General features: G+C 47.9%; 1 protein-coding gene across 13 annotated transcripts in view; it reads left to right on the top strand.

The window, feature by feature from the left end:
- The window catches only part of TSPAN18 (tetraspanin 18), a 169991-nt gene extending 159954 nt beyond the window's left edge, over positions 1-10037 (top strand). For 11 of the 13 annotated variants that reach the window (XM_072864996.1, XM_072864989.1, XM_072864994.1 and 8 more), the window contains 4 exons: positions 1017-1115; positions 2428-2607; positions 5134-5217; positions 6205-10036. In XM_072864996.1, coding sequence (XP_072721097.1) covers positions 1017-1115; positions 2428-2607; positions 5134-5217; positions 6205-6252 — 411 coding nt within the window. In that variant the 3' untranslated portion in view covers positions 6253-10036. Of the gene's footprint in view, positions 1-1016; positions 1116-2427; positions 2608-5133; positions 5218-6204 lie in introns of all 13 variants that reach the window. The other 2 variants (XM_072865001.1, XM_072865003.1) reach the window with 2 other exon arrangements.
- The last annotated feature ends 3115 nt before the right edge of the window (positions 10038-13152 follow it).

Genomic DNA, 13152 nt, shown 5'->3' on the forward strand with positions numbered 1-13152 from the left:
GATATTTTCGAGAAGGGACCACAGAAGTCAAGACCTATTGGGAACCTGAAAAGGGGATTCCTTGAAGTTTTCATCCTGAAGTGACAGAAAGGTGGAAAGATTGGAGTATTCAGTTTAAGAAGACTTTTAAGTTTGTATATTTACTAGTCTTCCAGAGAGTGATCCTAAGTAAATGTAATTTCAAGGTGTCTAACTTTTTGAGGAGACTCTGAGCAGAAATGTTGGTTCAGTTTTTCTATTTTACTGTAAAGGTAAACAGGAGTAAATGAAATTCCATTCATTTTTATTGCTGAACTTAGGAAAAATTGTTTAAATTATCTAAACACTGGAAATATAAAGAGGATTTTTTTCTTCATGTGTGTGGGTCAGTTTAGATAATCTAAAGCATTTTCAGGGAAGTGGTCTTTTTTTCTGATTTGTAAGTTGATTTGAACATTTCCTATTCATTACATGTTTTTTACTTCCTTTTCATTCCCAGAAAGTTTGGTGTTAGAGCTTGATTCTGCTTTCTGACACATGGAAGTAAATTCAGAGCAGTTTCTATGTCATTAGTAGGAAGTTAACTGGTTTAAAATGAAAAGTGAGGGGAAAATCATGCTTTGATTGTAGACCTCATGAAGCATAGTAAGTTAAGCTGCTATTTGGGTGTGGATTTGCAGATATTTCTAAAATCTGTTTTAGTCCTGTTTCAACTTATGAAACACTTCCAAATACTGCTGAATATTTAAAAAAACAACCAACCTTTAAATGCAAACATTAGCTTACAAGTATAGATATAATTCAATCCCTGATTTTTAATGAGCAACAGTTTTATTGAACGACTACCATTCACTCTGAATATAGTTATAGTTCAGCCAGTGGCTTTCCCCGTGTTTCCCCTCTGAGGTTTGCAAAAAAAAGAACAAAACCAAAACAACCAAACAACCCCCAGCATTCACAAAAGAGACCTTTGGGAAGTGCTTGGGAGAGGGGTGTTGGAAGTAACCTTTGCATTTCCACCTGTCTGTGCATTTCAGCTGACCAGAGAGTTTTTCACCAAGGAGCTGAAGAAGCATTACCTGAGGAACAACGATACGGACGTCTTCTCTTCCACCTGGAACTCTGTTATGATCACAGTAAGTCATGCCGTGCCAGTCCCATGCTGCCCGTGGTCAGCAGCCATCAACACGGTGCTCAGCCCGCACCCTCAGCTCGCCTGGGTCAGCCTGCTTCAACCACCGTGTTGCATCAAGGGGTTTCCTGTTGCTTGCATCCTATTGCACTAGGGTTTGTGGCAGTGGTGGGAGGGAGATGAGAATTTGGCTGACAGCCGGTCTTTCTCAAAGCAAGCTGCCGTCAATCCTGAGAGAGACACTCCTGGTGACTGTGTCAGCCTTTGTGGTTTGCCAAAGCCTGAGGCATTTGACCTAAGTGGGTACCCCCAGCCTTCAAACAGTGAGCACAGAAAGCCGTGGAGCTGTCTGCAACTGAATATCACTGCATTTACCCTGGCCCTTTCACCTTGCAGACTACTTCAAAACTGTTCCCAGCCAACAGCAGCCAAAACTGGTGCTAACTAATGGCTTTTTGTTTGCTCTTGTGAAATTAGTTGGTAAGCGGCAGATTAGGCAGGAGCATGCCTAATGGTATATTTTCAGTATAGAAATATTAGCCATCAAAATTGACTTTGTTATTAGAGCCCTAATCAGGCAGGTTACAGATCGACTGTGTCATTGGAATTGGAGTTGTTCTTATCTGCTACAAGAAGTTCTGTGTGTGCATGCGTACACATGTGAACTTAGTGCTCGGTACAGCCCACGGTGTATCTCTTCAGGAGTGAGGAGTAGGACATCGGGTTCTGCAGATGAAAAGTCAATTTTAATCTTAAAAGAAAAAGATGATTGCTGCCCTTCATGCTGATTCAGGACTTTATTAAAGACATTTCCTTTTGCTGACTGAAAGGAGACAGAGTCAGAGTATGACTTGAATCCTTAAAAAGGACCTGACTTGAATCCTAAAAAGGGACCTTACTTGAATCACCTAGCAGTGCCTTTGAGCAGCAACAGTCCTGTCCATTAGCTATGGGGAGAACGGGTGGTTGGGAGCCTGGATTGTACTGCTGGCTCCCTTACAGACGTGCTGGGTGATCTCAAGCAAGTCATTCTGGATGTGCTCCAAAGCCCTGTGTAGTTCGTGGCAATATTCCTAGTGGTACCTTAGAGTCTACAGCATGACATGGGAACAGTGGGACTTTATAAAAAGGCTTTGATGAAACAGAAGCTCCAAGGTACAAGCACAACCCACTTCTCTGGAAACAACAGTTGTTTTTTCTCTGCTTTGACTGAAGCTTTGATCCCTACAAGAATAGGTCTTTGGTAGATTTCTCATATCTGCTTTCAGGGCAAAGTGTCAACTCTGTCTTCCTTTCTTCTCTGTGCCTCTCCCTAGTTTGCCTGCTGCGGAGTGAACGGACCAGAAGATTTTGAAGCTATCCCTCATCTTCCATACTCCTCTTTGGAAAAGGCAACACCGGAGGCTTGTTGCCAGCGAGAGCTCCAGAGCCGGGAAGGGGTGTTTGTCAACAAGGAAGCCTGCCTCAGAGGCGTTGAGAGGTTTCAGAACAGACAGGTAAGGGAAGCCAAACGCCAGGAAAAGGAGTTCCACAGCGGGCAGAGAGATGGCTGGGGTGGTCATGGGTAGCTAGTGGAGCTGGCAGGTCATGCCATTCTGACTGTAGCTCACATCCTAATTACATTTCTGCTGACAGCTTTTGAAGTCATGGCATATGTCGGATTTTGAAAATTCCCTTTCATTGTGTGCACTGCTAAGTCCATGTTGTGCTGTACCAGCAGAAATATGAAGATTTTCCCAAGGGATTGAGAGGTGGGGTGGAAATTTGCATCAAGTTTTATTGTGTTTCTGAAGGTTAGTACTATCTCTGAGAAGTTAATTAGCAAGCCAGCACAGGTCAGCGAGGATGGGATGGAGTTGGCTCTTACTGGCTGTGGTAGTGGCTCCAGTTTAGTTCACAAAGACTCCGCATCAACAACGTATGCAACCAAGGGGGTTGAGGGTTAAACAGCCACAGAAAACCATGTCTGTTTTCCAAGGAAGAGAAGTGTTGGAAAGCTGCATTTCTTTGCTCTTTTAGTCTTTACAGTAAAAAAAGGGCATTTCTTTTGCCAGGCCTCTTGACTTGGCAATTTTTCCCAATACTGGAAAAAGGCAGTTCAGCATAATGTCATTGACACTGATACTACAGTCATGTTTCCTTACATTGTCACCAAGATGTGAAGTTTAAGAAACTTCCTAGCAAAGTTCCTGACTGTGTTCACCTCAGCATTCACAAGCCAGCTGAGCTCTGTACTGACCATATGTACAAGCCTCCTTTTCTCTCCAGACTAAGCGGTGGTCCTCTTTTCAGCACTTGATAGCAGATTGTGAAAGAGAGTGAAGGAGCTTGGAAGCAGTGTGTGAGCTGTTCCTTGCCTGGCAGCTGGAAATGGTTGGCAAAGGCACTCTGGTTGAGAGATCGTAGCAGACAGCGCTGTACTGCTTCTGCCAGGTCTGATTGCCATGAATAGATGGGAGAGAGGAGAGAGATGACAAACAGCAGGGAGGGAAAGAGAAATGCATTTTGAGAAAGAGGGTTAAAGCAGGTAACAGATTTAGCTTTCCCTAACTGGTGATGCTGAGGCCTACCAATTCTATAGAAAGGGAAGGTTTCCTGTGAGCCCTTGTCACCACAGAGTGTTGGTGGAAAAAGCAGTGTGCACAGCGAGTGTCACCAAGCACACAGTGAGGCACTTCTGTAAAATGGGAGAGACACTCCCGAGCAACTGATGGCTGAATTCAGGCATTTCTGGAGCAAAGTCAGGCTCTTGGGACACCATGCTGGTAGGACAGTGCTGGCTGCAATTGTGCGCACCCCCGTTTGTAGCCAGCTGAGCAGGGCATGCTGGAAGTTGGGTTAAGGTTGGAGTTCTGGCAAGCGCCCAAACATTTTGTTGCCGGGCTGGATGCTTTTCCCTGAAAATTGGGCTGAAACATGGCCGGAACAGAGCTGCTGCTGAACGGTCTCGTGTTGACAAGAGTGTGGTTTTTAACAGCTCGGTTACTGCCCCAGCGGTCTGCACTCCCTGGGTCTGCCCGCGAGTGGGTCCCCTTTGTGCTCGCCCTTGCTCTCCTCTGGTTGTGTGTCACTTGTGGCGAGCAGGGTCTGGCATGGACACCAGTATGTAACTGTTGTGCTGTCTTTGCAGTTCCGACGTTTTCTTTTCGGGTGGAAGGAAAAAATCAGGTGACTGAAATCCCAGCAGTATGGGTGGGATTAAACATGTATGTGTGAAGTATATGTTCAGTGGGGAGGAGAGCTACTTTTTACATTGGACAAACTCCAATCTGCTTTTCTCTTTATGTGTGACCTATTTGCAGAAATTTGCTGGGGGGTTGGAATTTTAGGCTGGGAGAACTAAGGCCAGGATAAGCTGGTGATTTCCAGAAACATCCTGAAACCTTTGCAGAAGACCTGCCTGCTGTTAATTGTGTGAGCAGTAATTAATGACATTAAAGATGATGGTGGATAAGTGGAAGGATTTCTGTAGTGCACAGCCCCGAGTTCTTAATGAAATTAATTCTCCTATAGCCAGAAGATCAGCAGGTGTTTATCCATGTTCCTTTGGGTGAAGGCACAGGGAAAAGGTCCTGGGGTGTGAAAGAGCTGCTGGCTATGAGGAGAGGATTCAAGAATCTCCTGCCTTGGCTTTAAATAAATCGTCCTTATCCCTAGCCAGCCTGGGCTGTCTGTCATCTGCCCTGAGGGTCCTGTTCCCTGTGCTTAGTCTCTTCCCTTTGCAGAGGGAGTGCCTCTCCCATGCTGCTCCTTTCTGCCCTTCAAGAAGACACAGTTCCTTCTGGTCAGGGCAGGGTTGTGGGTGTGAACCACTCCCATGCCACTACAGCAAAACCTTCCCCTCTCTGGCACTGTCCTGTGGGTCTCTGCCTCCTGTGCTGTGGGGCTGGGTGAGGGGGTGAGAGGGAGCCATGCTTGTGGTGCCTGGATCTGAGAGCACCTCTTGTACTAATGAGGGCTGTGCCGTGAGAACGACGCCGTGTGCTGCTCAGGTGTGTCTCACCACGTTTTGTCCTTCCTAGGGCTGCTACACGGTGATCCTGAACTCCTTTGAGACCTACGTGTACCTTGCAGGAGCCCTTGCCATCGGAGTGTTGGCCATTGAGGTACTTACTGTTGTGTGACCAGAGGAAAAGCAAGTGTCGTTAGATGTCCAGCAGCGAGGCAAACAGGCAGGTGCTCCCCCCTTGCCCGGGGAAGCTGCTCCTGCAAAGTGCGAGGAGGCTATCAACTTGTGGTTTTAATTGCCTAGAAAGAGCCGGGTGCTCGGTCCTTTCCCACAAAAGGCAGGGAGATGACGGGTGCCACACACCTGCAGTGCCGCAAGCCTGCAGTGCCGCCTCGTGTTGGGCCCGCCGCAGAGCTCGCACCCTGCCGCGCTGGCCGCAGGGGCTTCAGGGACCCCCCGCCTATACCAGGGCCCCACAGTCACTGCCCTCATTGCGGCAGCACCCCAGCAAGCTGACTAATCTGTCACTTGGTTAATGTGTTCAAACTGTGCCTTTGCTTTAAAAACTTCTTTGAAACTGTATTGGCTCCAGAGCATCTCCGTTATCCAGCATTAGCGTCTGGCTCTTTGGTGATGTTTCTGAGGAACGGGCTTCCACCAGACACAACGTTAGCCCAGAAGTGATGTCCCTGCAGCATTGCTGGGGCAAGGCCAGGTGCTTTCCCCAGTGGCTCTGTCTTGTGCAAAGGAGGAGCAGGGCAGAGCCCCAGCAGTCCCCATGAAGGTTCCGCTGTGCCTGCTCCGTGCAGTGGGAATGGTGTGCAGAGCAGGGACCGCGGAGCCTGCTCCCCTGCGACACCAAGGGCGGTTTGGGAATGAAGGCAGGCTGCTGCTGTAGCCACAAATGTTTCGGGGGACAGGGGAAGGAGGAGAGGGATTGCCTTCAGGAGAAAAAAAAGTTTTGCCGCAGCCTCCCCTGGATGGTGGGAAGGGTCCCCCTCGCTGTGCCACTGACTGCTGGGCAGGAGGGAGTGACGGGAGTGGTCCTGGGGCCAGGGAGGGCTTTGCCAATCTTCTGGAAGATGCAGCTGACTCTCGTGGCTCTCTGTTTTGTTTTTGCCCCCTTCTTCCCCCCCCTTCCCAGCTGTTTGCCATGATCTTTGCCATGTGTCTCTTTCGAGGGATCCAGTAAGACGTGGCCCGTGAACTACCATGTTCCCCACGTACTCAGAAGAAAGAAGGAAAATCAGAAGAAACAAAACCTGAAAACACCCAAAAAACTTTATTTTTTTTAACAAAATGGGGTAGGGGGAAAAAAAGAAAAAAAAAGAGGGTTGTAATATATGAATGACCAAAAGGATTGTACTTCAGGGGCTGGAACTTTGAGGTGATGTGCACTACACTGTACACCGGACCCTTGCCCAGAGCCACCTGCAGCAGCCGTGGAGCAGCAGCCCAGCGCAGCTGATTGCACTAGACTGACGGAGCCTGTGAGTGCGAGGAGGAGGATGAGCACAGCTGCCTCTCCTGCAAGGCTGTGCCTACCGTTCGCAACTTTATCACGTTTTAGAGAGCAAAGGACTGAAGAACAGCCAAGCAGGGGCCGGATAAGGCAACAGGTTGGCCAAAGTCTGTGACTGTCCAGCTGAGTTTGAAACAAGCAGTGGTGGCTCATCTCAGAAGTAGGTAGTTGTTGTTTGCACGATTCTGGCTTTAATGCCCAGCCACAGAATGAAAACACACATTCTTCAGTGGAAGCTTTGCCCCTGTCACCTGAAACTTGTCAGAGAAGTCAGGCACTTCAGTGAGGCTGGCTTTCTCTGGAGCCCCAGGCAGGGGCAGCATGGTCTCACTTAGCAATGGGACTCAGCTAAGACAGGCTGATGGTCAAGAGTTTGGTGCCTACCTATCTGTTTTTACTAAGATTTACTGTTCCTTGTTGTGAAAAAGAAAGAGAGCAAATGGTTCCCTGCTGTGCTCCCATCTCCTGGGAAAAATAATGGCTCTGGTCAAGAATCATTGATACTGTTGCCTTCTCGAGAAGGGGAGGAAATAGTGTTTAAATCTTGTTGGTCTTTGCCTTTCCCTTCATACTTGCAAAAAGCGGTTTGTGGTGCTCTGTTAGCATAAATATTTGCAGTGGATTCCTACATGCTTTCCAGCCCTAAGGGGAGTTCCAGGCATGGTGCTGGATGGAGGAGGCAGAGGTTTGTCAGCCGCTCCCATGCTGTTTGCCTGAACGAGTCTTGCCGTGTCATTTCTGCTCAGAGGATTTCCCCCGAGATCCTCCCATAGGCTCATGACGAAAGCATCAAGTCAGAATTGTTTTAGTCTGCCTGCTAGTTGAGAGTGTTTCCTCCCTTGAGATAGTTTGACATTTAACTAACTTATCATCTACTTAATCATTTGGAAGTGAACTTGAGAAAGATGCCTGGGACTGGACCTCGGTCGGCAATTAAGATGGAACTGCTGAGGCCCCAGGCAGGCTCTAAGAGCACCCAGTGTGCAGCCAAACCGCTCCAGCTGCTGCTCCAGTGGTCGTGGTTATCGACCCGGACAGGCCACTGGTTCTCTCCTCTGGAAGCCTCAACCCCTGTTGCCTTAATTGTTCATCTGGCCACTCCCTGACCCCAAACTCATTGTGCTTGGGAGAGGACGGAAGGGGCTGTGGTTTCTTGTTTAGCTTAGGTCTTTTTACAGATTTTATGGGCTCAGATTATGGAGCGCTTTTATATAGGCTTAAACCAGCCCCTCTGAAAGCTGTAACCACTGGCAAGGAAGGAGAGGGGGGCAGAAGGCAGCAGCGAGGAGCCGAGCACTAACCTTGTGCCCAGGTTTGGCAGCAGTAGGTGCACTGTGCCTGGCCGTTCCCTTACACCACTGGGGCTGCGTCCCTTCAGCTCTCCCAGTGGCACTGCACAGGCTACAGGGAAGGAAGGAAAACGGCAGAAAGGCTGTCTAATAGACAACGATCCTGGCTAAATGTTCAGGTTGGGGAATCGGGATACTAAGGAACAGAAAGGAGACATTAGAGCTTTTCCAAGCTTCATTTGAGAACAACAATTTGCTCCTCAGCAGGAGAGGGCCCAGGCAGGTAGAGCTGCAGCCCCCCCGTGCTGCAGTCAGCATATTCCAGCCACGGAATAGGAGGCCAGGGCTGCTGAGTGGTCTCAGATGTTGCATTAAACCTCGTGGAAAGCTCTTCTGAACTATTTCCCTCTGGATCTGCTTTTAATGAAGCATTTTAGCATTACATTCTGGTCTGTTGTTTAATGAAGGAAAACAGTTTTGCTAGCTAAAAACCAGCAGTATTTGTACTCGACAGCAGGTGCTGTGCTTAAGATAGGAAAAATCTGTTGCATCTGCTAGTCTTGCAGGGAATGGGCTGAGCAGAAGGCGAGCTTATCTGTTCTACTTCTGTCCCAGGAGCTGGTGTCAGTGACTGTTCAGGGAGAGCAGTTCCCAAGGGAGGAACAAAACCATGAGCAGAGATGGTAATTTGGCTGGAGGTGAGTGAGAGAAGCAGAACTGCCTCCCCCAGTCTCCAACTTTTCCTTTATTATCCTATATTTCCTATATTATTTCCTCTATTTTCCTTTATTTCCCTCAGTTTATTATGCAAAGGCCTGGCTGTCTCAGGTCAGAGCCTGGAAGGCAAATACCCTGATTTGTGTATGGTGGGTGGCTGAAGGGGGAAAAAAAAAAAAAAAGCCTTAAAGCCTTTTTCTGCCACCAGTGGCATGGGGGAAAAACTGCCAGCACTGGGGGAACCAGACCAAAGCAGCCAGAGCGCTAAGTGATAAATATACACGCCTGAAGGTAGGCTCTCTGCAGGCTTATTTCTCTTTGGCTTTCCTAATTCTGTACTCATGCTTTGTCTGTTTTTAGCTTTCTCACTTTCCCTCTTCTCTAATGGTTGTCCCTGTATCTTCAAAAGGATCTCTTATTTGTCTGTTATTCCGGCCTTTGCACAGTTGTTTCTCCTCTCTTACCTTGTCTGATCCCCCATTGCTCTTTTCTGGATGAAGACTTCAAATCCTCTGCAGCTGGCTAGCATGCCACTGGGAACACAGCTTGAAACCCCACCAATGGCCAGGCAGCACATTTTAAACAAGAACTAGAGATAGCTGTAAAGATACGTGGAAGTCTGACAGGATCTGTGGAGGTTGGTAACAGGCAAAAGGAATTTCCCCTGGGGGAATTTATGAGCAAGCAAGCCCAGAAGGCAGACTCCTGGTGTATGGCAAAGCATGTAAAGTTGTTGGTTTTGTCCCTTGGTTATGTGGCTGCCCCCTCTGTTGGACAGTAGTTTTCAGAACAGTAGGCAGGAGAAGCAACTGTATTTTTATATTTGTTTTTAACAGCTCTGGTGCATATTTTGGGGTCAGGGGCTCAAGCTAGATTCACTGCTCGCTGGAGAGCTCGGGCAGGCTGGGGACCAGAGGGAGCTGCCATGCTGCCACCTCCTTCGCTGTAGCACTGTGACCGTGGCCCAAGCGCCTTGGATGGAAGTAGTAGAGAGCAGCCTGTGCCTGCGAGCCCACAGCCCCTCTCGGCACCCCTGCCTCCCAGCTGTTATTTAATGCTCAAATGACTGTCACAAATGCCTGGGAAAAGGGCTGCGTGTGAAATAATGTTTGAAATCTATTTTAAAAAACTGTAAATGTTCTTTTTATTAGATAGTGGAGCTAATTTATCCTGTATGCCCTACTGTAATGCTTTTTTTATATTGAAAGGAATTTTTTTTTCTTTGGTAATATAAACCAGAACACAAGCCTGAAGCACTCTCTGCACGGTTTTTGTGTGCGTTTCTTAAAAAAAAAAAAAAAAATAAAAGAAAGATATTGTGACAGTGAAGTGAAACGGCTTTAATTTTCACTATTTGCTTGGTGTTAAGTACAGTCACTTTCTTACCAGAGGAGAAAGAATAAACTCAGGTACAGCAGCTAAAATGAGGTATAAACTGAAGTGTCCCATTCTCCCCTGCCCCCCCCACCCCAAGTAAAAACCCTTGACCAGAAAGGAGAGGCCAGCTTAGGACAGACAGAGCCTCTCCTCTGTCACCAGCTCCAGTTTGCCAGATAGTGGTTAGGCGTAAATAAGGTGATGTAGGGAATTATGTGAATGATGAGCTTTCTTCACCCTCAAAAGCGAGGGCTCTATGAATGCAAGGGTTTGGGTCCATCTCTGGCAGAGAAAGGGGGTCAGCCTTAGTCCTGGCCTGGCTAGGAGCACAACCCTCTGGGGAACAACTCCCAGCCCTGCACAACGTCATACAAATGCAGGAAATTCGCTGCAGTCTCCCTTGGGAGATGATGCCAGTCCAAGGCCTTTCTCACCATTTAAGAGATAAAGAAACTGAGGCCTGTGGAGATGGAGTTTTTTTCTCAGCAGATCAGTAGCAGAGCCTGAAGTGATGCCTCAGGCTTTTTATCCCAAATTATATGCTCAACTGCCACCTGCAGCTTTGATGCCAGCACTTCTGTCCTTGGCGATGCCATTCTGTACAAACGTTTCAGCATCCTCCTCCCTTCCCCCCATTCACAAGAGAGAAGACAACCAGCCACAGTTGGTTTCTGGCAGCACTGCAGATGCTCTGCCTGGGCTCCATCCTCAAGCCACCCTGAGAAACTCCCTCCTAGACCTCACCTGCTACAAATTCACCTCCTCAAGTGGGCCTGGCCATGTTTCTCCTGCAGCACCTTGCTGATGAGAAGGGACCACGCCAGGGACCACAGCCTTTAGGTGTGGAAGGTCTCCCTTAGGTGTAGAAGAGGTATAGAGCCCCAGTCCACTTCCATACTTTCTACATGGTCCATTTATAGCAAGATGGAGCAAGAAGCATGAAAATAAAACAACTTCTTCATCTCTCCCCTTTCAGGACTAGGTACCAAGTAGCATGAAATCTCTTACGTGGCCACTCCCCCAGGCTTTGCTCTTATGTTGGAGCAGAAGACATTGACTGGCCAAACTGGAAGTGTCTCACTGTTTTAAGTTTCGCAGAGGCAGCTGCTAAGCAGGGGACCAGAGGTATCTGACTTAATCTGACCTGATTTAAAGCTCCTTTGGAAAGCTGTAACTGCTTCCCCCACCCTCCTACCTGATTTGACCATCAAGAAGTCTTCAGAGAACTGCTCTCATGTAGTGCAGTAACTCATTTCTCTCACCTGCTGGATGACATTTTAAGGTACACTAATCAAGCAGCCATCTACAGACCCAGAGTCATAACTAAGTTTCTAGGACCTGTGGGCAACACAGATGGGAAGACAGCATTAAGAAAACCCTCCACTTCCTTCTTCTACAAGACTGCTTTTGCTGCGGTCAGTTTTACTTGTCTTTCCTAGAAACACAGTTTCCCACCCCCCCAAAACCAATGATCAATCTGTGTATACATTCATGTGACCCCCCAAAACACAAAGAATCAAGCTTCATGTACCTGTACCAACAACTACAGCCAAAGTGCTGCACTGAAGCCATTGCAGCTGCCCATGCAGGTGGTGTGCAGGGTGAGGGCAACAGCCACAGCATGCCATGCTCCAGCTCCCACACACAGCACCACTCGGTCTAATTCATGATACTCTCCAGGCTGCACTTGATCATTTCCTGCCTCAGGGAAAAGGTTTCCCTCTTAGAGCCCAACTCTTCCACCTGAACAGGAAGGCTCCTCTTAAATACAAGTTTTAGTTGCTCAGTATCATATTTTGAACATGTTGAAAGCAGCTTGGCAGGCATGTGTTGTTGGGAGGCTCCAGAATTTAGCCTGCTAGTGGATGTTGCCTCTCCATTTGATTTACTTCTTAGGAAAAAAAAAAAAAAAATTACAGTTGTCATGTTTCCTGGCTCAGCTATTTCCAATATTCTTACCTGACAGACATTTTGCATGGCCAGTAGGTACAATGCACACAGTGTCCCAAGTTTATGCAGCTGCTTCTAAATGCCAAAAGCACTAACACAACATACAGTAACTACCCACTACCTTCTTCTAACTACTAAGATATTAAACAGCAATAGCCATAGATCCCAGTCTCACCAGTGGCTTGAGGGCTGTTGTTCACACAAGCACTTCTGTTTGCGTAGGCATCTTTCTACTGGGATTTTTGGGACATCAGCTCTATTCCAGGGCATGCTTTGATCCAGTCAACAGTAGCACATAAGTAAGTAGTCCATACCCTGTACACAGACCTTCTGGCTTTAGTCCCATGGAGAACAAAAATTGCTACCTCCAGCTGTGGACAGGGATAATCTGCAAGGAAAGCGCTAGGAAGTAGGGCAGCCAATGCTGTTAAGCCCAGGAGGTGTTGGAGAAACTGGCCAGTGAGTACTAAAGCACATTTAGTCCTTCCTTGACTGAGCTAGAGAAAGCAATGATGCCTTTATATGCCCTGCTCCTTGCTGTTCTTCATCCCAGTTAAGGACATTAATGCTACAAACTTTGGTCCTCTCTTCTCAAAGTCAGAAGAGCTGTGATGCCTGCACATTAGCAGGGCTGGAACACCAGCTTCCACAGCTGGGGCTTATCTCTAGAGGCTGCTCACTGACCCAAGCAGCTGTGCTGATGCTCGCTCTGCTCTCACTAGCACTAACCACAGCAGCACTCGAGCCCCTGCTCAACTAAAGCATCAGATGCTACCTCGCCTCCACCACTGCTGCTACTGTCAGTAAAGCTGCAACTGTAGAAGTGTTCTGGTGTGAAGGGACAGGACCCCAGCCTAGAAACTTCACGAAACATCCCAAGTAAGGGGATGTCTTTGTGCTCAATGGGCTTTTTCCAATAGCTTCCTTTGCTTCTCACATGTTATAGTTCAAGCTGCTCTGCTGTTCCCATTGCTGTCCCTGCAAAGGGAACAAGCAAGAAGCCTCCCTCTTCTTTTACTCTAGCTCCTGCCAAGCTTTGCACTACATCCAGTGCAAAACTACAAGCGGGGTGGCACCTCTGGCAGCGAGGAAAGAAGAGCCATTTGCAAAGCGCTGAACTAGCCTTAGCCCCGTCCAGCTCCCAGCTACCTGGACAGTCAGTACTTGCTAAAAGGGGAACGAGCTGTACACAAGGGCACATGCCACCAGGCAGGTGCAAGGCTTACCAAGGGGAGCA

This window comes from Ciconia boyciana, chromosome 6 (assembly GCF_034638445.1).
Source record: "Ciconia boyciana chromosome 6, ASM3463844v1, whole genome shotgun sequence".
Taxonomy (NCBI): domain Eukaryota; kingdom Metazoa; phylum Chordata; class Aves; order Ciconiiformes; family Ciconiidae; genus Ciconia; species Ciconia boyciana.